The sequence below is a fragment of the Hyperolius riggenbachi genome, chromosome 4 (genome assembly GCF_040937935.1).
Source record: "Hyperolius riggenbachi isolate aHypRig1 chromosome 4, aHypRig1.pri, whole genome shotgun sequence".
Taxonomy (NCBI): Eukaryota; Metazoa; Chordata; class Amphibia; order Anura; family Hyperoliidae; genus Hyperolius; species Hyperolius riggenbachi.
In genome coordinates, this window is record NC_090649.1 from 439195491 (window position 1) to 439222067 (window position 26577).

General features: G+C 43.3%; 1 protein-coding gene across 2 annotated transcripts in view; it reads right to left on the reverse strand.

The window, feature by feature from the left end:
• The window catches only part of EML6 (EMAP like 6), a 245299-nt gene that overhangs the window by 66780 nt on the left and 151942 nt on the right, over positions 1-26577 (reverse strand). For both annotated transcript variants that reach the window (XM_068232562.1, XM_068232561.1), the window contains exons 23-27: positions 24369-24500; positions 22129-22217; positions 18213-18389; positions 16222-16423; positions 13008-13134 (exon numbers count right to left, since the gene is read on the reverse strand). In XM_068232562.1, coding sequence (XP_068088663.1) covers positions 13008-13134; positions 16222-16423; positions 18213-18389; positions 22129-22217; positions 24369-24500 — 727 coding nt within the window. The remainder of the gene's footprint in view (positions 1-13007; positions 13135-16221; positions 16424-18212; positions 18390-22128; positions 22218-24368; positions 24501-26577) is intronic.

The window sequence follows — 26577 nt, forward strand, 5'->3', positions numbered from 1 at the left end:
TTACTGTTCCTTCCTGGTGGAAAGATTGCAACACAGTATTACTGTACACTTGTCTATGCATACAGAAGGCAGCCAAACAGGAGAGAAGCAGCTTACAGCTAATTGTTTTTACATTAGAGGACAAATTGATGTAACAAGGTTAGTAAACTATAGAAACCAATCGTATTTCAGCTTTTATCACTTTGGAGTTGTCTGAACAAAATTTGGGTTTTTAGTTGAATGATGTGGGCTGATACAATCTTGCTTTATTAAAGAGAGGTAATCAAGTGCATTTTAAGTGGTCCTGAACTCTTGCACAGCACACAATGGAAAGTTTTCATTGCATATATAAATGTTGTAGAAATCCAATGCAGAGAGCTGTGTGTGTTTGTTTAGCTACATCAGAGTGTACTTAGCCTTTTTAGTAGCTGTGACAAACAGCATTGCCACAGCTCTGCCTGTACAAAAAGACAGTGTCTTAACCGTTTCTGTGCTCCCTGAACGTTAATCCAGTTAAATAGTCAGGTTTTTTTTTAGGATTTAACTGCACTTTAACTAGTGCTGTGCACACACTCAAAATTCACCATACAAAAGTGAGAACACTCGAAACTATAAAATGATTTCTGATTGGTTGCTATGGGTTATTATACCTTCTTTCGACTGATTCAGCAACTTAGGTAAGTTGTGTTGGCAATGTTAACTTTTAGACATCTTCTTCTCCTGTGTAGCTTTTTATTGTTTTGCAATCAACTGTTTCATGACCTGAAGCAATCAACATTCCCTTGTACCTGCATAGCATGTGTTCACCATTTCTATTACCAAGTTTGTTTTATTAATGTAAGTAATCATGCATGACGCTTGGCAAGGTGAGTGAGACAATACCAGTAAGCCAGGGTAAGGTGTGCACTCAGCTATGACCTGTAGGCGGAGATGCTGGGCCATAACAGTGCAGAGTCTCCTAAATAAGGGGCGGGGCGTGCTATTGCCAAGGCAGGTGGGCACATAACCTGAGCCGCAAGCATTCGTTTTGTTGTGGCCTCCTACTCGATGTCAGTTTCAATATAACTCAAATAAATCAATGACCCTAATTTCATCTTCATGATAGCATGCGATCACTGATGCAGGTTTCCGCTGTTTAGCCCCCACTCTTCTTTGGGATAGCTGTTCTTCTTTTACACCCCCAGATAACCAGTAGTTCTTTCTGCCCAACCTATTATCAAATATCTTATCCCTTCTCCTCTAGGGACAAAAAAAGCTTATAGATCCTAATCAGAAGAATCAGTCCTTGTGTACGTAGCCAGACATCTGCACATGAGATGCTGAACAGAATATGCCAACTGCTGTCTTGCATCTATACATTTCATGGGGCCAGGGTAACATCAGGGTAATTGTTTATGGAGACCACTTTTCAAACCACCAGTTGTGGACTTGGACATCTTTGTTTGCCTAAATCCAAGCCTAGACACTATGGCACATGGGAAAATGTGAACAAATTACTCACATAAGCATAACCTCTGGAAATTTGCTTTGGTGGCTGGATAGTGCATGCACCACCCAATCCTGGCTAAGGTCGGTATTTATGCGGTAAGCGGTTCAAGTAAAGACTCCCTAACACTGCAGTGTGGCCTCTTGAGCGCGTCCCAGTGGCTGCAGCTCTTGAGCGCTTTGAGATGGACAGGAGAAAACGCTATACAGTACAAATGTCGGATTATTATTATTTAAGATTATTTATAGCAGCTGCAAACTCTCTTATAAGTGATTTGTAAATAGATAAACTAAATCCACTGTAGCTAGCCACAGTGCAAGTCTATGTAGCGAAAAAGCAAAGTAAAAGATTCCATAGCAGCCAATCAATACCTTGAAATCCATCTGATTGCTTTGCTATACTGAATACGCCCACTGGTGGATTAACTAGCCCTCGAAAATGAAGAAAAAGCAGTGTTTTGGCCACACAGTGCTATCCTGCTATGCATACCTAGGCGAGCTAGGCGAGCTGGCCACAGGGCAGTTCCAGTTCATGTATCATTTCCTTGCATGTGAATCCACATAATCAAAATGTTCCAAGGAAAGCTATCCAAATCAGAAGGACCTGTAAGTAGAAGGCTGTGATCATGCTGACTGACATCACAGTGGATGAGTGGTCAGCACCCTGACACACACAGGTCCAGGGTGCAAAATAAATCGGGAACTACCTCCATGGAGTTTTTATACTCTACACACACACCATACAATCTTGGTTGTACAGATTTACCAAATCTATGTAGTATGCCTAGTACACACAATGCAATTTTCCATCAGATTGATAGTCAAATTGATTATTTTCAACAGGTCTGATCTGATTTCCATATGTCTTTCTGATCGATTTTCTGGTCACTTCTACACAAAATTGATCAGAAAAGCAATCGGATATCAGATCGGACCTTTTTAACACTTCCAATCTGCCGTTGGACCACGTGTGGGCAGTGGGAGCAAACAGTGTAGTGTCCGATCCGATAGTCCGCTGTGGTCCGCCTGTAGCAGGTGTGCTATGGCCTGCCTAGGATTATTGCTGACTGCACAGAAGTGTGAAAGAGGAACTGTCATGAAAATCCTAAAATTTAAAACACATACAAATAAGAAGTACATTTCTTCCAGAGTAAAATGAGCCATAAATTACTTTTCTCCTATGTTGCTGTCACTTACAGTAAGTAGTAGAAATCTGACATTACCGACAGATTTTGGACTAGCCCATCTTCTCATAGGGAGGTTCTCAGGGTTTTCTTTATTTTTAAAAGCACTTAGTGAATGGCAGTTGCTCCGTCCAACTGCCAAAATAGTGTGCAGCGAGCAGGGAAGCTGGCCAGCATCTTTGTATTAATTATTTTTAGAGAATGTCTCTATAAAGAATAAAGGCCATGCTGAGAATCCCCCATGAAGAGATGGACTAGCCCAAAACCTGTCGGTAATGTCAGATTTCTACTACCTACTGTAAGTGACAGCAACATAGAAGAGAAGTAATTTATGACTCATTTTACTCTGGGAGAAATGTACTTCTTATTAGTATGTGTTTTAAATTTTAAGATGTTTGCGACAGTTCCTCTTTAAACAACTCCTATAAATAAAATAGGAGCCGTTCACTGTCAGTTTTGCGATTAGAGGAGAACGGACAAAAAATGTCCATTCCCAGCTCAAGTGGGAACACAGCCTAAGGAACAGGACGTGGAAACATGGGAGCCATGTTTTTTTGGAAATAACAAGAAATGTTTTTTGGAAATAAGAAAATAGCCATGCCAATTGATAAAAACTCACGTGTGTCCTTAAGATTTATGTAAAATGTAATTTTTGAGGCACAGGTCCTCTTGAAGCTGGGTACAGAGGAGTGCGGCATTACATACCCAGCCTTGGGGTCCTTGCAATTAGTTACTACTAATAATGGGCATGCTCAGCCTCACTGGTATACCTACTTATGGCTATGGATTTGGGCATGGATTATTGGAGAGCGCCGAGTGGGTCAGGCAAGTCGCTACTCTGCCTGAAACCTCTGCAGGGGTCCTGGGGTCCAAAATAAAGTTGGGGGAGACCTGAGCAAGCTCAGCACCCTGGGGGGTGAAATTTGTTAGAAATAAAGGGCACCTACTGCCATATGGGGGGGAGTTCAAAGGGGCACCCAGGTTGATTCTGCACAGGGACACCATTGTAACTAGAAGCAGCCTTGTCAGACAGTGTCAGGGCCAGTGCACACCAAAAACCTCTAGCAGATCTGCAAAACGCTAGACGTTTTTGAGGCAGATTTCAGAGTGATTCGTTTTTTGGAGCGTTTTGTGTATCAGATGTCAAATATTATAGTAAAAAAAGTAGTAACAAAAACGCCTGGAAAACCACTCTGATCTAGCGTTTTTCAGAGCCGTTTTCCACTTTCCTAATCTTTAACATTAAGGCAGAAACGCCTCAGAAATCCAAAAAATGCTGCAGCCCGGGTTTCTGGAAAAAACGAGCCGCTCTGGTGTGCACCAGCCCATTAACTTTCATTAGCCAAGATGTTTTCCCCCGGCAAGTGTTTTAAAAAATGCTTCAGAACCGCTCCGGTGTGCACCAGCCCTCAGACTGGGAGCTGGAAAAGCTGAGGAAATCCACTTACTGACCAAGAAGCAGTAATCAGGTGTTGCTGCAGGTCTCTATTGACAGTGATAACACAGGGTTACTGCTGCTTGGCCAACAGGTGGAGTTCCTCAGTTTTTCCACCTCCCAGTCCGACACTGGACAAAGAGTTTATGGAATACCTGTACTGCCTTGAGACAGGTGCTCACTATAACCATAAATAACAGAATGGACTACTTTCATCTGATGTCTGCACTAAGCTTAAAGGGATACTGTAGGGGGGTCGGAGGAAAATGAGTTGAACTTACCTGGGGCTTCTAATGGTCCCCTACAGACATCCTGTGCCCGCGCAGCCACTCACCGATGCTCCGGCCCTGCCTCCGGTTCACTTCTGGAATTTCAGACTTTAAAGTCTGAAAACCACTGTGCCTGTGTTGCCGTGTCCTCGCTCCCACTGATGTCACTAGGAGCATACTGTGCAGGCACAGACCATACTGGGACTGTGCAGTACGCTTCTGGTGTTAGCGGGAGCGAGGACACGGCAACACAGGTGCAGTGGTTTTCAGACTTTAAAGTCTGAAATTCCAGAAGTGAACCGGAGGCGGGGCCGGAGCATCGGTGATCGGCTGCGCGGGCACAGGATGTCTGCGGGGGACCATTAGAAGCCCCTGGTAAGTTCAACTCATTTTCCCCCGACCCCCTACAGTATTCCTTTAAAGACTGTTTACAAAGAAATGAGGGAAAAAATGAATAAAATAAGTAAACCGCGGCGGGAGCCGCGTGCAATTTTGCAACGATCGACAAAACCCCCAGCGCTGTCCCCCCTAATGAAAAATGACCCCCTTCCCCCCCCTCCCCGTACAAGGTATATATTACCTGTCCGCAGCCTCCGCTGCTCCGTGCACATTCCCCTGTCCATACACGTGGTTTTCTAATAAGGGCGCGTGAGTGATGTCACACACGTGCGCCCTTACCAGGAAACCACATGGGGCGCGTGTGTATGCAGCAGAGGAATCCTGGAAGCCAGCAGGGAACAAGCGCAGGCCATGGACAGGTAATGTATACTTTACACAGGGCACTGGTGGGACATTTTTCATTAGGGGCGGCGAGGCGGTCAGATGTGGCGCACAAGGCCTATTCAGCATGAAATTGATAGGGAATAAGCTTGTGGTGTATGGGCAGCTGACAGATCTCACTATAATCAGATTCAATTAGAACGAGATTTGTCTCTTGGTCGAATCTGCCCATACGTTGCCCATACGATGTAGATGTACCTTTACTGATCACTCCTAATGGCAAATTAGTACAAACAGCTTGTGGGGGCATGCCCCCTTCCATGATGCCATATTCCAGCCACTGCAACAATGCCGAGGCCGGGCAGTGAAACCCTCATCACACCACTGACCCACCCGAATACATTTACGTTATAAAACAGACTGATGGGTGGATGATCAGGGCTGGCTCACACTATGGGCCTGATTCACAAAGCGGTGCTAACTCTTAGCACGGCCGTTTTCGCGCGAATTTTCGCTTTGCGCGTGATCGCGAATTTTCGCGTGAAATAATGTTTCTGCGCGCAAAGTCGTTTTTTGCGCAAAACCGATATCGATTTCACGCGGAAATTCGCGATCATGCGCAATGTGAAAATTCACGCGAAAACGGCCGTGCTAAAAGTTAGCACCGCTTTGTGAATCAGGCCCTATGAGTGCTTTTCAAAGCTCCAGAGATCTGAAAAGCATTTTCGCTAATGTAATGCTATGTGCAGGGCCGGGCCGAGGCAGAGGAAGGGCGCAGTGTAGGAGGGGGCACACATCTCACTCAGCTATCATTCCCCTATTGTGTTTGAAGCAGAGACAAATAAGAAAAGAGGACACATGGCAGTGACTGCAAGCCAGATAACTAGAGATTAAGGTGCTGGGGAGGTTGGGGGCCCTGTGGCGCCTCATAGTCTAATAGCAATGAGTGTGTGATGGCTGGGGTGGGAGGGATGCACTTTGGTGTCTCAGCCTTGGGTGCTGTAGGACCTTGTCCCGGCTCTGGCTAGGAGTGTGGTAAAAATCCCTCATAGCACTGCATTAACATATCACTAAAGCTTAGAAAAGCGCTGGTAGGCCCATATGCAATTAGGTTTTTCTACTGCGTTTTCTCCTAGGAGATCATTTTTCTTCATCTCTTAAAATCATTTTTCAACACTTTGAAAAAACACCAAAAAGAAGATGAAAAAGTACTATCAAAATTATTTATTATAATATAATATAGTATTTTATTGCTTGCTGGTGGTTTAAAAGGCATTTAATTGACAAGTTGTAAATTAACGCCTAGGAGAAAAGTCAGGAGAAAGAGTTAATTGCACTTGGGCTATAGTGTGGCGCACATATTAGTACACCGCTGGTGAGCTGGGCGCAGGGTGAGTTGAATAGTGGCCTCACCCTGCTGTCGTTCAAATTCATAGGCACTTGGAGGGAGAAAGTAATTTGGGGTCCAGCAATTGTCGAAACCACAAATTGCCCTTGTGCAGGTTGCGCACTATAGCATTAGTGCTATAGTGGCGCACAGCTCGGGTACTCGGTGTCGGAACCACCTGCTTTGTGTAGTGTGAACCAGCTTAAAGGAAACTGGAGCTGAATAAAATAAAAAGTTGTATACATACCTGGGGCTTCCTCCAGCCCTATCCGATCGGATCGCTCCGCCGTCCTCCACTGTCTACAGCTCCGGTACCGGGTCCCGTCAATTCTGTCAGTCGCGGCCAGTCTGACGTAAGCGAAGTGCGCTCTTTGCGTATCTCTCTAGCAGCATCTCTCCAGCAGCTGTCACTTCTCCCTAACATCGCTTGCACGTCATAGTTAGCTACAGGTGTCCCTTAGCATTAGGTAGCCAGAGGTACCCTCAGGATTAAGTAGCTAGTGGTGCCCCCAACTGAAGGGATATCTCATCAGTCAAATGCAGAGAGCTGGGTGAGTAACCTCTCATTTACACTCTGCTCAGTGCTCTTATAGGAAAGGAGGGAGGCACTCAGGGAGGGGGGAGAGCCGCCTTTTCATCATTGGGCGCCTGTAGGCACATGCCTACAGTGCCTTATATTAAATCTAGACCTGTGTGTAGTACAGATAATGAATAGAACATACTGTATTTTTTGAACAAGAAGACTCACTTTTTCTCCCCAAAAAGTGTAGGGAAAAAGTCACTGCATAGTACAGTCCAAATGCTGTGAACTTATGAACGCCTGCCAATATGAACCTTCAACCCACTGCAATATTGAGGACTCCCTATACTGTGCCCATGCAGAGGGGGGCACAAAGGGGCATAGAGGACAAAAGGAGGACACAGGGAGACACAAGAAGTACAAGGGGGCATGAGATACAAAGAAGGCATAGTCCACCAGATTCCCCTTTACCATGAATGCCCCAGGTTTAGTATATATTTTTCCCCTGGTTTTTGTCCTCGAAACCTAATTGCGTCTTATAGTCAGGAGCGTCTTATAGTCCGAAAAATACGGTAAGTAGCAAAGAAATTAATGTAAATATGGGTAACAAAAGATTTTACACTGGGCAAACCCAGACTAAATAATTTTAAAAATGTATAATTATGCTTGTACGTGCCTTTAAATGAATTTGAAAATTGTTGATTGTGTTATGGGGCTAATCTCTAAAACAGTACACCGCATAAGGAGTGGGTGGGGCAGAAACCCAGCTCACTGCACTAAAACTACTCAGTGCAGGCATGGGTTTCCTACACAGGAAAGTCTGGTACACACCATGCAATTTCCCGTCAGATAGATGGGTCAAATAGATAATTTCCGACAGGTCCAATCTGTTTTCCGATCGTTTTTTCTGATCGATTTGCATAGAAGTGATTCGAAAATCGATCACAAAAACAATCGGATATTCAATCGGATCTGTCAGAAATGATCTATCGACCCATCTATCTGATGGCAAATTCCATGGTGTGTACCAGGTTGAAGTTCAGAAATGAGGGAAACAATATCTGGTATGTTTATTAACTTTGAAAAAGCGCTGGCAGCCTTTGAGAAAACAGATATTATTTATGGAAAAACTATTATAACTACACCACTAAGATTATTTAAAACTGTTGTCTGGAGTTATGCTGTAATACAATCTCATCCATAGCAATATCTACTGTAAAACCAGAATAGGGCTTATTCATTGATTTATGAGGTCAGGTGCATGGGGAACTGGAGAAGAACTGGAGAATCCACTGGTAATACGTGTGTCCTTTAACCCTTTAGCAGCCAAATTATTTAGAGGCTTGCAAGTACTCCAGGCCAATTTATTTTAGTACATTTTTTTATTCCTTATTTGTTAAATTTCCTTCGCTTCTAATTAATCCTGCCGTAATGTGTATTTATGGCAATTTATCACTGGGGGGGGGGGGGGGCAGTAAAGGAGAATAACTGAGGACTTCTGCTTTCAGTTTCTTTTTTCTGCTAGTAGAGAGACATCAAAGCATTCCAAGAATTTACAGCACAAGTTATTCTGACATAGGTCACAAGCAGTGCACTGATCTCAAACGAGATAACTCTATTGAAGCTGCTAATGGGTTAAAAGCTGATCCAAGCAACTCCACCTCCTTTTTCTCCAGTTTGCCTTGCATCTGCCTTGATATATCAGTCCCAACAAGGCCATACATCAGCCTTTGTAAAACTGGTTCTCAGAAGGCTCTTCTGTCTTTGGAAACACAAAAGTCAGATGTCCAATTGTCTAGCGACCTATTGCACAATTGCCTGCTCGGTGCATAGGAAAAGCCACAAGATAACAACATGAAGAGAGGAAGAGTTGGTGGTTAGCTGAGGGGGTGGCGGGTATGCATGTACTGGTGAAATGCAACATCTCGCAGTCATATTGCATTCTAAAGTTCAAAGCTCTTGCATCTTTCTGGATGCCACGTGCAAAGAAGCACATGATTCACGGGGTGTGAATCCATGCAGAAATACTTACCTTCTCAGAAAGTGCATGATCATAGAGATTAGAGATGAGCAGGGGTCAAAATACTCGCAAACACCAAAATTATCACCTGATTTTGGCAGGTTACATTGGTATCTGAACCTAATGCCCATAGAAAGGACAGAAAGAGAGAGGGGGGGAAGACAGAAAAAGAGAAAAGAAGACAAGATATAGAGGGAGACAGAAGAAAGGAGTACACAACTTTTCTTCTGTGTTTCTACTTTCATTGACATAACAAGACAGAAACGACCACTGAATAAAATACTTTGTGCTAATGCAGGCGGCATCACGAGGGATGGGGGCGCTATGACAGTTATATGCTGGATACAGATGGACTGCTACTTCAGAGAAACATCTGGTAACCACATACTAGCCAGATGGGCTGAACCCATTTGGCATCAAAGAGTTGGGATGGAAGCTATGGTGGCATAAGAGCTATATTGCTATGTGGTCTACCTTTAGCCATCGTCCACACAATTTGGATATTTAGAAATAGGTAGATGGCATCAAGCAGGTGATTTTGGTGCAGGTCACTCAGCTCCAAGCGCTGAAACTAGGCACCGCTATAGTAGTAATGCTATAATGTGCGGGCGCTTAAGGGTAATTTGGGAACTCTGAGTTGGTAAGATTTGGAGGGCGAATAGTATTTAACGCTGCCGGGAATTTGAGCAGCAGCAGGGTGAGCAGGCATTCGACTCACCCTGCTGCCCAGCACATCGCCGGCAGGACAATAGGTACACCATGGTATGTGGTATATCACTTTAGCTATTGTCCACTTAAACGGAACTGGAAATTTGGGTGCCGCTGGGCGCCTTCATAAGCCGTAATGGGAATTTGTCTTTTTACAGGTTAATCTGGTTAGTGTGTTTACAGGCACTTACCACCTAGGCCACAGACCTTAAGGCTGGTTTCACAGTGGGACGTTACAGGCGCACGTTAGAGCAGCCTGTAACGCAGCCCACCGCATAGCAATGAAAAATCAATGGGCCGTTCACATTGCCCACGTTGCGTTACTTAGTAACGCTGCGCCATAACAGAACGTACTGCATGCAGTACTTTATAAGCGGCAGAGCTGCGTTAGACTGCTTGCACATGCGCTGTAATGTTGGGGAGGAGCGGAGAGCGGCCAAGCACATGGCTAATTAATATTCACTGCACTCAGTGACGTGCAGTGTTTACTTCCTGGAGCGACCGCTATGTGCTGCGATTGGCCGGGCAGGACCACGTGATGCCGCATGCGTCCAAGAGTGCGCATCACGGACACCAGAGTGAGCTGCGCAACGCGGCTCACTCTGACGTCCACATTAGAGAGCACCAGGCGTTGTGTTAGGGGCATGTTATGCGACCATAACGTCCCCTAAAACGCAACGTCCTGGTGTGAAACCAGCCTAAAGGGCCATTTTTGCTAATAAAGCAGGCACTACTTGCTTTTTTCAGCCAATGCACTAGAACTAAATTCACTGGTGAAAGACAATACTAAAGCTACACATGCTAAAACAACACTAGGCCAAATGGATCCAAACCAGAGGAGGACAGGGCAGAACATATGACTATTAAGGCAGCAGAAAGTTTGCTGAAAAGCATTCTGAAAGAATAAGAATCCTGTCCATAGGCATTTTTACTCCTAATTGGCCCAGAAACAGGCTGATAGTGGTCAAGGTGTGTACACATACATGCTCAGTTGATCATTTCTGACTGGTTCCAGTGACAGCTTAGAAACAATTGCTGTACAGACAAACTACTTAGCTATATACCAAGTAGCCTGATTGATCTACTGAGAAAGGAGGCGGAGGGATGTATTGGAGGTCCTCTACTAGGGGGAAATGTAATAGTGTAAGAATAGTGGTCAGTCATACTGAGATCTATATCTGAGATTAGGTAGCTTAAAGCACACTTGAACTGGATACATAAATGGGGATTTTAACTTAACTGGGGCTTTTTCCAATCCCCCGTAGTAAATCTGGTCCCTCTTTGTCCCCTCGATCCCCTCTTTTGTGCCCCTGCACGCTCCTTAAGATCTGTTCTGCGCATGTGCTGTTCTCAAAAGAATTAACCGTGCATGCGCAGAACGATCACGGCGCCAGGAGGGTGATCGAGAAGGGCGCATAAACATGCAGTAAGTGGGGAATGGTGCAGATCTTTTGGAGCTGGTAGCTGCACAGCAGAGGGGACCCAGAGGATGCCGAGGGACCTGACGGACTATGGGGGGCTGGAAGCAGCCCTAGATAAGTTAAAAAAAATTGAATCCAGTTCAGGTGTGCTAAAAGATAGGACGAATGGCGCATTACAGACTGATGACCAATACCCAAGCACCAAGTTTAAGAGATTTTGCTGACTTAATATAAATCCCGTTATACATTTGTTCTTTCATCACATTAGCCAATCAGCAGTTCCATCTGTGGCCAGCATAATTCCGTGTGGACTTCTTTCTACGTGATAACAAGCTAGCGTGAAATGACCAATGGGTGCATTCGGAATGGTTATGAACTGAACTCCGTTCAACTGAGACACTGACATGACGTGAACTACATTATATCGGACAGTGATACGTTTCAGCGTTCCTAATAGGAATATTGAGTGTAATTCACCAACGACTGGCTATTGATGATGTATATGATGTGTTATTGAAATGCGCCAGTCTGTTATTGCAGGGGCATTCATCTTCCAGGAAACGTGGCTCATCAAGTATATAAGCTGATCTGATTTGCAGACCACAGAAATCACCAACCTCCATGATTTGGGATGTAATAGACTTGTCAACCTTTCTCTAAAATGGCATACATTATATTTATGGCATACATTATATTTTATATAGTCTCGGTAACAAAAAAATTGGGTGCTAAAATTTTGAAAATGATGTAAGAGATCTTGGGATTACATTTATTCCACTGGGAGATCAAACCACCCAACGGCAATGACTCAGCACTGTGCAAATGTTGATGTGTTAAATAAACATAGATCTTGAATTCCACTGGTGACATCTGCCAGCTGTATGTCTAAAGCCCGATACACACTTTGAATTATGATTGGCCAATCATTGACCAATTTTACCACGTCCTTGTAGTATGAGAGTTTACCTACACAATCTACTCATAGTATTCAACATCTGTTGACCCTCGTACTACATGGAGGTGGTAGAATTGGTCAGTGATTGGCCAATCATGATTAAAAGTGTATACTGGGTATAGAGACTGATACAAACATTCAATTTTGATTGGCCAATTTTACCACAATCTGTATACAAACTCTGTTGGCACTCATACTAGATAAATGTGGTAAAATTGGCTAATTAAAACTGGATTTGTTTAGGCATCCTAAAGCCTGGTGGACACCTTCAACTTTGATTGGCCAATTGTACCACCTCCATGTAGTATGAGGCTCAACAGATTTGGATACTATGAACAGATTGTGTAGGTAAACTCACATATCACATAGAGGGGGTAAAACTTATCAGTGATTGGCCATTTAAAATTGCACGCGTGCACCAGGCTTAACACTGTCTCCTTGATTACTGCAAACACGATGGATAACAGTTATTAATGGCCTCAATTCACTAAGCTTCTCTCCTGTCTTTAATAACTCTTCTGAGTTGTTTCCACAGTTATCACCATAGTGATAACTGTAGAAACAGCTCAGAAGAGTTATTAAAGACAGGAGATAAGCTTAGTGAATTGAGGCTGTATCCAGCTTTTCAGTGTACCAACAGTAGTCCTACAAGAGATAATAGCCTCAATTAACTAAGCTTATCTCCTGTCTTTAACAACTCTTCTGAGCTGTTTCTACAGTTATCACCATGGTGATAACTGTAGAAACAGCTCAGAAGAGTTATTAAATACAGGAGAGAAGCTTAGTGAATTGAGGCCTAGTTTTTATTATATTACGAATTTACACCCAGCAGAGGATTTCATATCAGAGAGAATGGTCCTCTAAGAATGCTATTGAGATGTGCATTAGGGGTCACCCCCACCTTGTATCAGCACTAGAATGTACCTTTCCTCCACAGAGGCTTCCTTCAGCTGCTGATGCGGCTTTGTTCCTTCCATATCTCTGATGCTCACAGCATAAATTTTAGTGGTATAATCAATAGATTTCTCTCTTGCCACATCGCTGTCATAACCTGGGTGGGAAAGTACAGAGAGAACAGCTTATTAAACAAGACATAAAAGAGTGAAAAATGTAAGCCTGCTTTATAGAGCAATCTATTGATTAATATATAAATGCTGAATGCTTTCTCCAGCACGCTATGCAGAATAATATAAGATACAACAGTTATAACTGGGATCCCAGGAAATCTATGGAAGAAAAGGAATCTAAAGGGTCACTCTGATTTGTGGGTTAAGGAGGGAGGGAGGCAAGTAGCCGATGCCGGCATCAGAAAGTAGCTATACCGATCAGGCAAGTGGTAGTAAGTTACTGATGCCTGCATCAAGAAGTAGCTATACCGATCAGGCGAGTGGTAGCAAGTAGCCGATGCCCGCATCAGAAAGTAGCTATACCGATTAGGCAAGTGGTAGCAAGTAGCCGATGTCTGCATCAGAAAGTAGCTATACCGATCAGGCGAGTGGTAGCAAGTAGCCAATGCCTGCATCAGAAAGTAGCTATACCGATCAGGCAAGTGGTAGCAAGTTACCGATGCCTGCATCAGGAAGTAGCTATACCGATCAGGCGAGTGGTTGCAAGTAGCAGATGCCTGCATCAGGAAGTAGCTATACCGATTAGGCAAGTGGTAGCAAGTAGCCGATGCCTGCATCAGGAAGTAGCTATACCGATTAGGCAAGTGGTAGCAAGTAGCCGATGCCTGCATCAGGAAGTAGCTATACCGATCAGGCAAGTGGTAGCAAGTAGCCGATGCCTGCATCAGAAAGAAGCTATACCGATCAGGCGAGTGGTAGCAAGTAGCCAATGCCTGCATCAGGAAGTAGCTATACCGATCAGGCGAGTGGTAGCAAGTTACCGATGCCTGCATCAGGAAGTAGCTATGCTGATCAGGTGAGTGGTAGCAAGTTGCCGATGCCTGCATCAGGAAGTAGCTATACCGATCAGGCGAGTGGTAGCAAGTAGCCGATGCCTGCATCAGGAGGTAGCTATACCGATCAGGCAAGTGGTAGCAAGTTGCCTATGCCTGCATCATGAAGTAGCTATACCGGTCAGGCGAGTGATAGCAAGCTGCCGATGCCTGCATCAGGAAGTAGCTATACCAATCAGGCAAGTGGTAGCAAGTTGCAGATGCCTGCATCAGGAAGTAGTTATACCGATCAGGCAAGTGGTAGCAAGCTGCAGATGCCTGCATCAGGAAGTAGCTATACCGATCAGGCAAGTGGTAGCAAGCTGCCGATGCCTGCATCAGGAAGTAGCTATACCGATCAGGCAAGTGGTAGCAAGCTGCCGATGCCTGCATCAGGAAGTAGCTATACCGATCAGGCAAGTGGTAGCAAGCTGCCGATGCCTGCATCAGGAAGTAGCTATACCGATCAGGCAAGTGGTAGCAAGTTGCAGATGCCTGCATCAGGAAGTAGTTATACCGATCAGGCAAGTGGTAGCAAGCTGCCGATGCCTGCATCAGGAAGTAGCTATACCGATCAGGCAAGTGGTAGCAAGCTGCCGATGCCTGCATCAGGAAGTAGCTATACCGATCAGGCAAGTGGTAGCAAGCTGCCGATGCCTGCATCAGGAAGTAGCTATACCGATCAGGCAAGTGGTAGCAAGCTGCCGATGCCTGCATCAGGAAGTAGCTATACCAATCAGGCAAGTGGTAGCAAGTTTCCGATGCCTGCATCAGGAAGTAGCTATAGTATACTGATCAGGCAAGTGGTAGCAAGTTGCCGATGCCTGCATCAGGAAGTAGCTATACCAATCAGGTATGGGTTTCCAGCATGCCCGATCACCATCGCTCATGAGGATGGTACTGTGGCCTGCCTAAATATTTGAGAGTCTGAAGGTGCCTGGAGAGCTAGTAGTTGGGCTGATAAATTTCTTTTGTACCCACAATTACTTGGTTTGTGGACAACACATCTTTTTTTACAGCAGATGGAAGCAGCAATAGGAGCAAGGTTTATGCCTCTGTATGCAAATCTTTTTAAAGCAAACGTAAATACCTCACTAACCCTCTGCACTGAAAGCACATGCACACAGCAAGCTGGAACACTGACAGTATACTGTGCACTTGCTCAATTCACGGCAACAAGGTTCCCGCTTTTGAATTAGTCCTGACTTTTCCTATGCCGGTCAGCATGCAAGCAAATGCTTTTGTTGCAGAAATTCTGGTTTTTAAACTATAAACAATGATTGGTTTTAGGCCATGACATGTTCACTTTGTCTTGACTTCCATAAGTACTGTATAGTAGGGACCAATACTAAGAAAGGAACCTTGTTGAGATCAATGCATACATCCTCATGTTTATCCCATCATGAAACATGGCACTTCAGGGTCTCTATGTTATCAATTTGATTTTGTTAAAATGTATGGCTCATTACAATTTGGATATTTTAGTAAATTTTGCTGCTAACTTAAACCCTTGTGGACCCCACGGCTCTGGCCACTTTAAGACCAGAGCCGTCAGTGCCCTTTTAAGAACAGTGATTGCTGTGATTGGCTCACAGCAACCACAGGTGCTAATGCGATTGATACACAGAAGCTCTGCTGTCAGCGTGACAGCAGAGCAAGCGGGTGCAGCAACGCGGACAGCGGTAGGATCGGTGAGAGAGAGCAGAACGCGCAGTAGGGATGATTGAAATTATACGCCCTGGCAGGAATAGCAGGATGTAAACAGGGAGTAGATTTCAACCATCAAGGTCCGCAAGAGGTTAAGATGGCCAAAAACGATTCCATCGAATTTCCCATTTTTTTTTGTTCAATAACAAATATCAAGTGTACTGAAAAAATGTTTTCAAACAATACCTTATCGGATGAGTTGGACGAATCAAACAGAAAAATCCAAAAACCGAATAGTTTATTTGATCATTTTTTTTGACATTTTCAGAAAAAAAATCGATCATAATTGTATGGTTCAACGGTTAGATTTTTTTCTGTTATTCAATCAGGTAGAAAAATGTATCAGATTTCTCTGGTTCAAAAAAGAAAAAAAATCTACTTGTGTATGACTACTGTTACAGTGATGATCTACATTGCCTAGCATTTCCTCTATAAGATTCAGTGAAGAAAAGTCATCTCCCCCCTGCTGCTTCTCATAAGCTTCAGTCCTACCTCCATCCTCCTCAGCGTCAGTGTCAGACTCTTCGCTGTCCACAGGTTTGCTCTCCAAGTTGCCAAAAGCCTCTCGTGTCCAGATCATCAGTGCTGTATCTGCTCCCCCAACAGTCAGTAGGGTGGAATCATCATACAACCATCTGACATTGGTCACGTGTGCACTGTGACCAACATACTTTTTGAATCTTGAATCCCGACCCTGGAACATTAGAAAAACAAACCTTCGTAGTGATGTAAAGATAGTTGTCCATCCATGTGGCAGGTAGGGTATACAGCTACATATTTTATACAACTGATGGCTTAAAGGGGAACTGAAGTAAGAGGTATACAGAGGCTGCCATATTTATTTCCTTTTAATCAATACCAGTTGCCTGGCAGCCCTGCTGGTCTATTTCTCTGCAGTAGTATCTGAATAACACCAGAAACAAGCATGCAGCTAGTCTTGTCAGATTTGACTTTAAAGTCTGAAACACCTGATCTGCTGCATGCTTGTTCAGGGGCTATGGCTAACAGTATTACAGGCAGAGGATCAGCAGGGCTGCCAGGCAACTGGTATTGCTTAAAAGGAAATAAACATGGCAGCCTCCATATACCTCTCTCTTCAGTTGTCCTTTAAAGTAGAGGAACAGGATAAAAAAAAAAACAATCATCTTATGCTGGGAATACATGGGTCGATCCGGCGGCCGATTAGCCGCCGGATCGACCCCAGCCGCATCCCCGCCGCGTCCCCGCGGATCGATTGCCGCTCGTCCCCGCCGGCGCTTCCTTATCAGCGCTCGATTCCCTGCCATTGTCCGCCGGCGGGGATCGAGCGGGAGTCGAGCGGCTTGATCGGGCCAGCTGAATATTATCAGCTGGCCGGATCAGCTGGTCGATACGCGGTACAGAAACGTACCGTGTATCCCCAGCATAACACAACATAATTGCTTTAGACCACCGGTGTCCAACACAAAGCCCACGTGTTGAATGCGGCCATCCTTCCCATTTTTGTGGCCTCGAAAGCCCCTCTCCCACTTTTTCTCCCCCTGCCCCCGACCCCCCCCCCCCCCTGGACACCATCTCCCCAGAGCAGAGAAGCACAGCTGCTAACATTTACCTGCTCCAGGGGTGTGTTGTGTCTCATCTGTTCTTCCTGGCAATTGCACGTTCTGCTTCCAAACCTCCTTTTACCGATTAGGTGACATGCATTCAGAGCCAGAGGGATGCAGTATAGAGCATGTGGATGTCAGGAAGATCACAGGAGAGCTGAAGCAGGTAAATATTAAACTCCTCCACTGCGCTACTCAGAAGGGGGAGGAGCAGGGCCCCACAGTCGCTATAGTTATGCCGCTTAGTTTAAGACTGTTCAATAAATGTTAAATCTTAATAAAAACTTTGGCCTATGACCTAGACTATGTTTTTTTTTTTTTACACCCCTGCTTTAGATGTTGCCATAAACAAAAGATTGAAGTGACAGAGTCTAAAAATTAAGCTTACACCGACATGGCCAAAATATTCTACATACATTCTGACTTTCTCTACTTTCCCTACACCTTTCTTTGGTCTTGAATGCATTCTGGTGAACAGGAGATGTAAAAAGTTGAAAGGGCCCTCGACTGGTCATGTATTCTTCCTTGTGGTCACCACCATGAGCAGAAGTGCGGCCACCATGACTTCCCCCACCCACAAGGAGCACAACATTACTTGTTTTGGATGAGTGGGGACTGTGCCAGAAGGAGTGAGGGTAAGAATCTGGCCTTCAATGATTGCATTGGTAGTCCTAGATGTATAGTAATGGTCCTATAACAGGTCAAGGTGAAATGTACATGGTTCATCAGCTGACTCCAACTAATCCAAAGTCCTCTTTCAGTGATCTGACTGCCCCAGAATGATGAAGGAAGGTATGGATTTACTGTCCCTAGGCACCATCATAGTCCTTTAGTTTGCATTGTTAAATTAATAAGCAGGTTCATGGGACCAGAAATCATGAAAATATTTAACAGTCTCACCTTTACAGGGTAAGAAAACAGTTTCACAAATCCAAAATCGTCCCCAGTAGCTAAAGATTTTCTGTCTTTGGTAAGAGAAGCTGCATTCACATCCGTCACGTCACTGTGAGCCGGCCAGATTCCTTCACACGTAGGACCGAGAACACAAGTCCACGTGTGCCACTCTATCCGTTCCATCTAAGGCAACCCATAGAGAAAGTATATAAAAACATCACTCTCAGGTAAAAACAAAGGGATAAAACGTTTGATTGTTGAGTTTTGTAGTACGTTTTATAGAAAGGTGTGGTCTGGTGTATGGTTAGGATCTCACTAGGCCTAAAAATCCGAAGTGAAGACAAACAGATAAACGAACATGTCAACGGATTATGTGTTATGATCCCTCAATATACGTGGGATGCTACTTTTGCATTATCTTTGGACACTCTGAACCATATGCAAATCACTTTTTCTCTGAAGTTTTCTCCTAGGAGATTATTTTTCATTGTTTGTTTAAAATAACTTTTAAGAACTTTGAAATTGAAAGGCTGTGAAAATATCACCTGGGAGAAAAATTTGGAGAAAAAGTGAATTGCATATGGCCATCTGCGTGCTACTAGCCATTACACCACCTAAACAGCATTTTTAGCTCTAGCAATTAGCTACAGCAAGGAGAACTACCTAAAAAGGCAGCTATACAGTATCTCACAAAATCAAGTACACCTCCCACATTTTTGTAATTATTTTATTATATCTTTTCATTGGGTAACACTGAAGATGGGACATTGTAAAGTAGCCAGGGTAAACATTTGTTTAACTGTGTTAATTAGCTGTCCCGTCAAAAAACTCAACACCAAGTCATTAATGTCTAAACCGCTGCCAACAAAAGTGGTTTCACTTGAAGAATATGAGGTGAAGGTAAAGAATATCAAAATCCTGCCCAGTTAGACATTTTCCCTCCTTGGGCTATGCTACACATTGGTATTACAAGGTGTGGATGGGAAGCAGGTGTTGTAAATTTGGTGTTATTGCTCTAGCACTCTCCTACTGGTCACTGTATGTTCAACATGGCAGCAGTGTTGTCCCAGGAAGATATATCAAAATATTTACAAAAATGTGAGAGGTGTAATACTGTTGTAATACCGTATATGGTGGTGGCTGGATGGCTGGAAGGTGTAATGGTTAAGGGCTCTGCCTCTGACACAGGAGACCTGGGTTCGAATCTCGGCTCTGCCTGTTCAGTAAGCCAGCAGCTATTCAGTAGGAGACCTCAGGCAAGACTCCCTAACACTGCTACTGCCTATAGAGCGCGTCCTAGTGGCTGCAGCTCTGACGCTTTGAGTCATCCAGGAGAAAAGCGCGATATAAATGTTCTGTGTTTGTTTGTCTGTGTTTGTATATACTTTAAGGCTTTTTGCTTAAGCATACTGTTGGAGAACTTACCACCTTAATTAACCACTTCAGCCTAACTGGACACGTATACATGTCCAGCGTAGTTGTGGAGGGTGCACCACGAGTTTGTTACTAAATGTGGTACTATTTTAACCGGAATGAGTTGTAGAATACATTTTGATATGATTTAAAGCTTGGACCCATCTCACATAAGAAATAGGTAGGGACAAACTCAATTGAACATAAAAATTAATTCGGAAAATTATGATCAAACTTGAGAAAGTATTAGTAAAACTAAACAAGACATATGTGGTAACTATTTAATCGTGATACGTAGCAGAATAGAGTTTAAGTTGTTTTAGAGTTAAGGGTTATGTCTTGTATATTCTTTTAGTAACAAAACTGAATCAAAAGCAATAAAAAAAATTGTATATTCTATACCAAAACCAAGACTTATAAAATGAAAACAAAGTGACAGAATTTAAAAGAAAATAACTATATTGTAACCTTAGGAACTTGGCCATGAGGGTTTATTACTGTTATTTTTGCAAATAAAGTCTTGTAATAATCGACAATGTACAATGAGAAAGCAAAATACAATATTGCCATCATACATTGTGCTAGGAAATCCTGTAATAGCCAGGATGGATAAGCGAATACAATTTGTGGGTTTAACTTATAGTTAGCACTGTATATTGTAAAGCTATAATGGATATAAATCGAGAAATAGTGTTGTAATGCCTGGGGGTTATACCCAGAGCAACAGGGCTAATGGCTGAATAATGGAAGAGGCTACACAGGTTGCCCAGAGCAACTGCAGCTCTGGGCTTCTGATATCGCTACAAATAAGACACAATGGCAGTGCAATGCGATGTTGCGCTGCCTATGGTCTGAGTAACCAGACAAACAACGAACAGACAGACTGACTTTGACTGACTGTTGCCCAGGGCAGATGCCGTCTGAGCCTCTGGCTAAGTAACAAGACAGATAACAGAAAGACAGACAGTGTTTGCAAGACTAAGCGCTGCCCTAGCGATAGCAAGCATTCAGACAGGTACAAGACAGGACTATAAATTGGAGCGTAACTAGTAGAAACCGCAACTCACAGTCACGTCCACAGAAGCAGAGCAAGCAAGTTAACAACCAGTCACCAGCAAGCATCCACACAGGCAAGACTACAGGAAAGAACGTAACTAATAGCAACCACAGCCTTTAGTTACGTTCCCAGAAACTAGAGTAGTAGGAATACTACCAGTCACTAACGTGGTGATGGCAGAATCCAAGCTATCAGAATAGTGGAGTTCACTGACCCACCGCGGATGCAGCGAACGTCCATCAGGCATGGAAACAAGCCAATACACAATAATACAGAAAAATAACAAACGGCTCAACTAACGGATAAATATATATTAGCAAGTCTGCATATATATTTATCAAGAAACTAGCTAAAGCAAAAGTAATAAGGTCGCATTGAACTACAATAACAGATCTATACAGAGTAACAAAGTGTCCAGCAGACTAGCGTACTGACCGTTATGTCGGGTGGGGTCTAAAATGGGAGGCAGACTTTTATGTAGACCTCAGCCAATGAGTGCAGGAATGCAAATTCCCACACGGCTGAATGGTAATCACTCAATCCTGAGCTGGTCTGATGCTAGCTGACTGTGAATGCAAAGGACTTTCATAAGAAATACATGCAGAATTATGTAACAACATGCATGTAGGAAATCCAGGGCTACCCAGCTGCAGCTCAACTGCAGCAAGCAATTGGTGGAATGATGACAGCATCCTAAGCTGCCCTGAACTGCAGAGCGAACGCAAATGACAATGAGATTCATTGCGAATGCACAACCGAATGCAAGCAGATAAGTCAGAACTGCGAGTTGCAGCTCCACTGCAAGCGACAGAACATGTTACAGGAGAGATCCTGACAGGTGTGTTTTTTTCTATTTTTCCCTTATTTTCCATTTAAAATTCATAGAAAATAAGGTCATTACAAAAACAAAACTATCACTCACTAAAAGCCTAATTTGTCCTGAAAAAAAAAAATGATATAAAGATAATTTAGGTATGATAAGTCGCAATAAAGTTATTGGAATGAATGAATGTGTCCATGTTTGGCCCCTGAGGAAGTAGTTAATTTTCCACAAAATGTGCATCAAGAAGCAAATACTGTAGTGATGCACCTATCTGAATAATTAGCCAACTAAATGACATATAATTTAATTATGAAATTTGAGCTAAAACATTATTATCAATTTTTAATGGGCTATATCTCACTTTTTAATATATATTGAAGCTCTGTAATAAAGTAAAGGTCTGTGATATATTTACTCTCAATTTCTGTTTACCAGGGTATGTGACGTCCCCATTTAAGTCTACACTTTTGGGACTAATACCTAAGGTTTAAAACAAAATCCAGGTTCCTCTATATTCTTTGTACAACTTTGTACTTTCTACAGATTTTTACAGACAAAATGAAAGTCTATAGAAATAGACAAAGTCCATACTATCTAGTGCTAATACAACAGTAAAGAGGAGATCATACCTCTGCTGATTTAATGACGTATCTCTTTCCTCTTGGAGCTTCAAAAAATAACTGCTCTTTGGCACCAGTATTAACTTGCAGCAATTTACCTTTATTTAAAAAAAAATAATATTAAAAAAATGTTATATAAGCAAGAAAATAATTTATTGACAATCATCAGTGCAAAAAAAAAGTCTACTCTGAACTTGTAATAAACAGGTTGAACTAACATCATGAAACAAAAAATTCAAGTTACAAGGGAAAGGAAGATGATAACGCTCTAAGTAGGTGTACCATCATCTACTGTCATAATAAATCCTAAAGGCATTACTTATTTATATTTATATAGCACTGACATCTTCGGCAGCTCTTCACGGGGTGTCACTAATTGTCCTTTAAAGGACAATTTCAAAAAGACTGGGGCTGAGTAAAAAGTTTTATAAAATCCTCTCTAGGATCCACTTTCAAGATGCACCTTCACCGCACCCCACTCTGGTGTAAACTTACCAGATGATCATAACCAAAGTGTTAACAATTGCTGATGTTAATCCTAGCTCATGTTAATCATATTGCAAAGACCAAGTGTGCCTGATGCAATGGTAAAGCAGACCCAATAGGTTTAGTTCTCTAGAATGGTAACAATGCTCTACAGAACGGAAACGGTCGGTCGGCTTTACCATTGCATCAGGCACACTTGGTCTCTGCAGATGAGTGGAGGAGTGGAGAGAATGCCAGATACTAAGAAGACAAAGTTACTGAAATTCTAATAATAACACCTGGTTCCCAAATGAACAGATGCCTCTACTAAATGTACTAAGGGATTCGCTTGTTACATGCTTGTATTCTCTCTAAAGCGCTGCAGAAGATGTCAGCACTATATAAATACATGAGTTTCTGTGTCTCTGCAGTGAGCTCCATAGTGGAATCTTGATGCACAGAGTTGTGGTTATAAAAGTGACTTTGCTTTTGTGCTAATGTGAACCCATCTTAACTGTAGTAAGTCAAATATTTTACTTAAAGGACCTCTGTCGTGAAAATCTTAAAATTTAAAATACATTTAAACATCTACAAATAAGAAGTACGTTTTTTCCAGAGTAAAATGAGCCATAAATTACTTTCCTCCTATGTTGATGTCACTTACAGTAAGTAGTAGAAATCTGACATTACCAACAGGTTATGGACTAGCCCATCTTCCCATGGGGGATGGTCAGGGTTTTCTTTATTTTTAGAAGCACTTAGTAAATGGCAGTTGCTTCGTCCAACTGCCAAAGAAGTGTACGGTGAGTTGGGAGGATGGCCAACATCTTTGTATAAATCTTTTTCAGGGAATAACTTTGTAAACAATAAAGGCCATGCTGAGAATCCCCCATGAAGAGATGGACTAGCCCAAAACCTGTCGGTTCTGTCAGATTTCTACTACTCACTGTAAGTGACAGCAACATAGGAGAAAAGTAATGTATGGCTCATTTTACTCTGCACGAAATGTACTTCTTATTTGTATGCGTTTTAAATTTAAAGATTTTCACAACAGTTACTCTTTAAGCTCCCATCAATAACAAGACCTAACCTATTGCCTGAGGAAGCGGCCTCAACCCCTGAAACGCATTGCAACAAAGTGCAGTAAAATCCCAATAAAATTGTGTTCTATACCCACCATTGTGTCATCAGTTGGGAGGTAAGTCCACCACTGCCTCCCACTTTTAAACTGCTTTAGTGTATTTTATTATTTCTGGCACCTGTTTATCCTATATCATTCTAGTTGTTGTCCACCCTTGGTGGAGGGATGTTATCCCTTTCCTGTTACTGCTAAAGAAAGCGACTTTATAACCCGAGTGGGGTTGGATCTAATCTCCCCACTGGCATTTACAGTGGTTGCCTTAGTGGTAAGTTTTGTCTCCTGCAACAAGACTTTACATACTACACCATAGTGGACTCTCTGTTGTCTCCCCTCCCCCCAACTTTAATATTGTCACACAAAGTGAAGGACTATCTGCAGTATCTGTAGAGTTAACTACTGCCGGTAGTTTTGCTTAGTTCCACTTACAGGCTGAAAGTCATTCACAGTTTAGTTAGTACATATAGATATTCTGAAATTAGGTTAGGCTGTAAAAGGGTTTGGTGTCAGTTACAGTAATATTCTGAGCTGCTGATTCACAGTGAAGCAGTCTCATCTTACTCTTTCACCGGCTAGCACGTCAGCAGCGCACCACCAAGGCAAACAGCATTTTAACACCCAGAATAGACTATCATTCAATGTTTACCTCTGGCATCCCAGTCTATATGGGTGATATAGCTGGAGGCACCTTTGCAGATACCGACTCTCTTGCTTGTAAGTACATTATAAATGTCCACAAAGTTATCATGAGATGCCACTGCCAGGTACTTTCCAGCATCTGTAAGAAATGTAATAATAACATTGACAGTTAAAGCAAAATCCAACATGTATTAACACAATAAAATTTTTAAACCGCTTTTCTCTCATAGGACTCAAAGCGCATAGATACGTCTCAGATCAATACAGGGTTGCCGGCTGGACTGTGTTACAGAGGAAATAGTCAGGTGTTTATAAATGCCATGCTAAACAGGTGGCTTTTCAGTTTGAACTTAAATGCTTCCAGGAATGTAAATGTTCTGACTGGATGGGGCAGGGAGTTCCAAAGTGTAGGGGCAGCATGACAGCAGACTCTGGCTCCAAAGGTTTTGCGGTGGACTCTGCGGATGACCAAGTTATTAGATCCTTTTCATCTAAGATTGTGAGGGGTGTGATGCAGTTGCAACAAGCCCTTCAGGTAGCCAGGGCCCAGATTGTGCAAGGATTAATCTGTTATTTACATTTTTATATTTGCTAGTGTACAGTCCAAGATGCTGGCCTAGCATACAAATTTTATGAATGTCGGACCGAAAAGACTCTGAACAACGATACAACCAACAGCAGGGCCGGATTTACCATAAGGCACTGTAGGCACACGCCTACAGGCGCCTGATAATGAAAAGGCAGCTTAAAGGGACACTTAAGTCAAAAAAAATAAATGAGTTTTACTCACCTGGGGCTTCCAACAGCCCCCTGCAGCTGTCCGGTGCCCTCGCCGTCTCCCTCCGATCCTACTGGCCCTGCCGGCAGCCACTTCCTGTTTCGGTGACAGGAGCTGACAGGCTGGGGACGCGAGTGATTCTTCGCGTTCCTGGCCACAATAGCACCATCTATGCTGCTACAGCATATATCATATACCATATAGCAGCATAGAGGATGCTAATGTGTCTGGGAACGCGAAGAATCACTCGCGTCCCCAGCCTGTCAGCTCCTGACACCGAAACAGGAAGTGGCTGCCGGCGGGGCCAGGAGGATCGGAGGGAGATGGCGAGGGCACCGGAAAGCTGCAGGGGGCTATTGGAAGCCCCAGGTGAGTAAAACTCATTTTTTTTGTTTGACTTAAGTGTCCCTTTAATCCCCTCCCCAACCTCCCTCCCACCTTACCTATGCAGAGTCCCGAGCGGAGCATAAATGAGAAGCTATTCACCCGGGTATTGGCATTCCACTGACCAGATCTCCCTTCAGTCGGGGGCACCTTTAGCTACCTAATACTTCGGGGCACCTGTAGTCATTTATGACTGGCAAGTGAACTAAGGGAGAAGTGACAGCTGGGTCAGCCAGCGCACTTGTAGGTTCATGGAGGGCGGAGTCTAGGGTGCCAGGACATCTGTGCCTATAGGCTCCTGTGATGTAAATCCGGGCCTGACCAACAGCACACAGAGCAGAACATGAACTGGTAGAATTAAATAATGCTGAATGAAGAGGCTCTACAGACTAACTGCTGACAAAAGCCATAATCATAGTCCATCTTGACTACTGGAACAGAATTCTCTGTAGCCTACCAAAAGAAATGGAAAAAAAGGCTTGCACCTCTCCAATTCTTGCTGCTCCTTTGATTCTGCATACTATGTGCGTTTGTATGCAGAAAAACGTGTGCGTTTTTTCACAACAATGAATGTAATTGATAAATAAAATGCACACAATATGTTACAGGATGTCAACATTTGTTTCTGTATGTGAAAAATGCATTCAATTGTGAATTAGCCAATTAATTAATATGAGTTCTATGGGCTTGATTCACAAAAGAGTGCTAACTGTTAGCACGGCCGTTTTTGCGCGAATTTTCGCATTGCGCGCGATCGCGAATTTTCGCGCGAAAAGATAAAGTTTTTGCGCGCAAACGCGAATTTTACCGCGAAATCGATATCGTTTTCGCGCGAAAATTCGCGGTTGCGCGTGAAAACGTTATCGTTTAGCGCGAAAATTCGCGAACGCACGCAATGCGAAAATTCGCGCGAAAACGGCCGTGCTAACAGTTAGCACTCTTTTGTGAATCAAGCCCCATGTGTTTAAGTGTGTTTTTCTTCACAGAAAATATGCTCTAAAATAGACAAGTGTGACGCCTGCCATAGGTGTTTTGTCAGTTTCTAAACTCCACT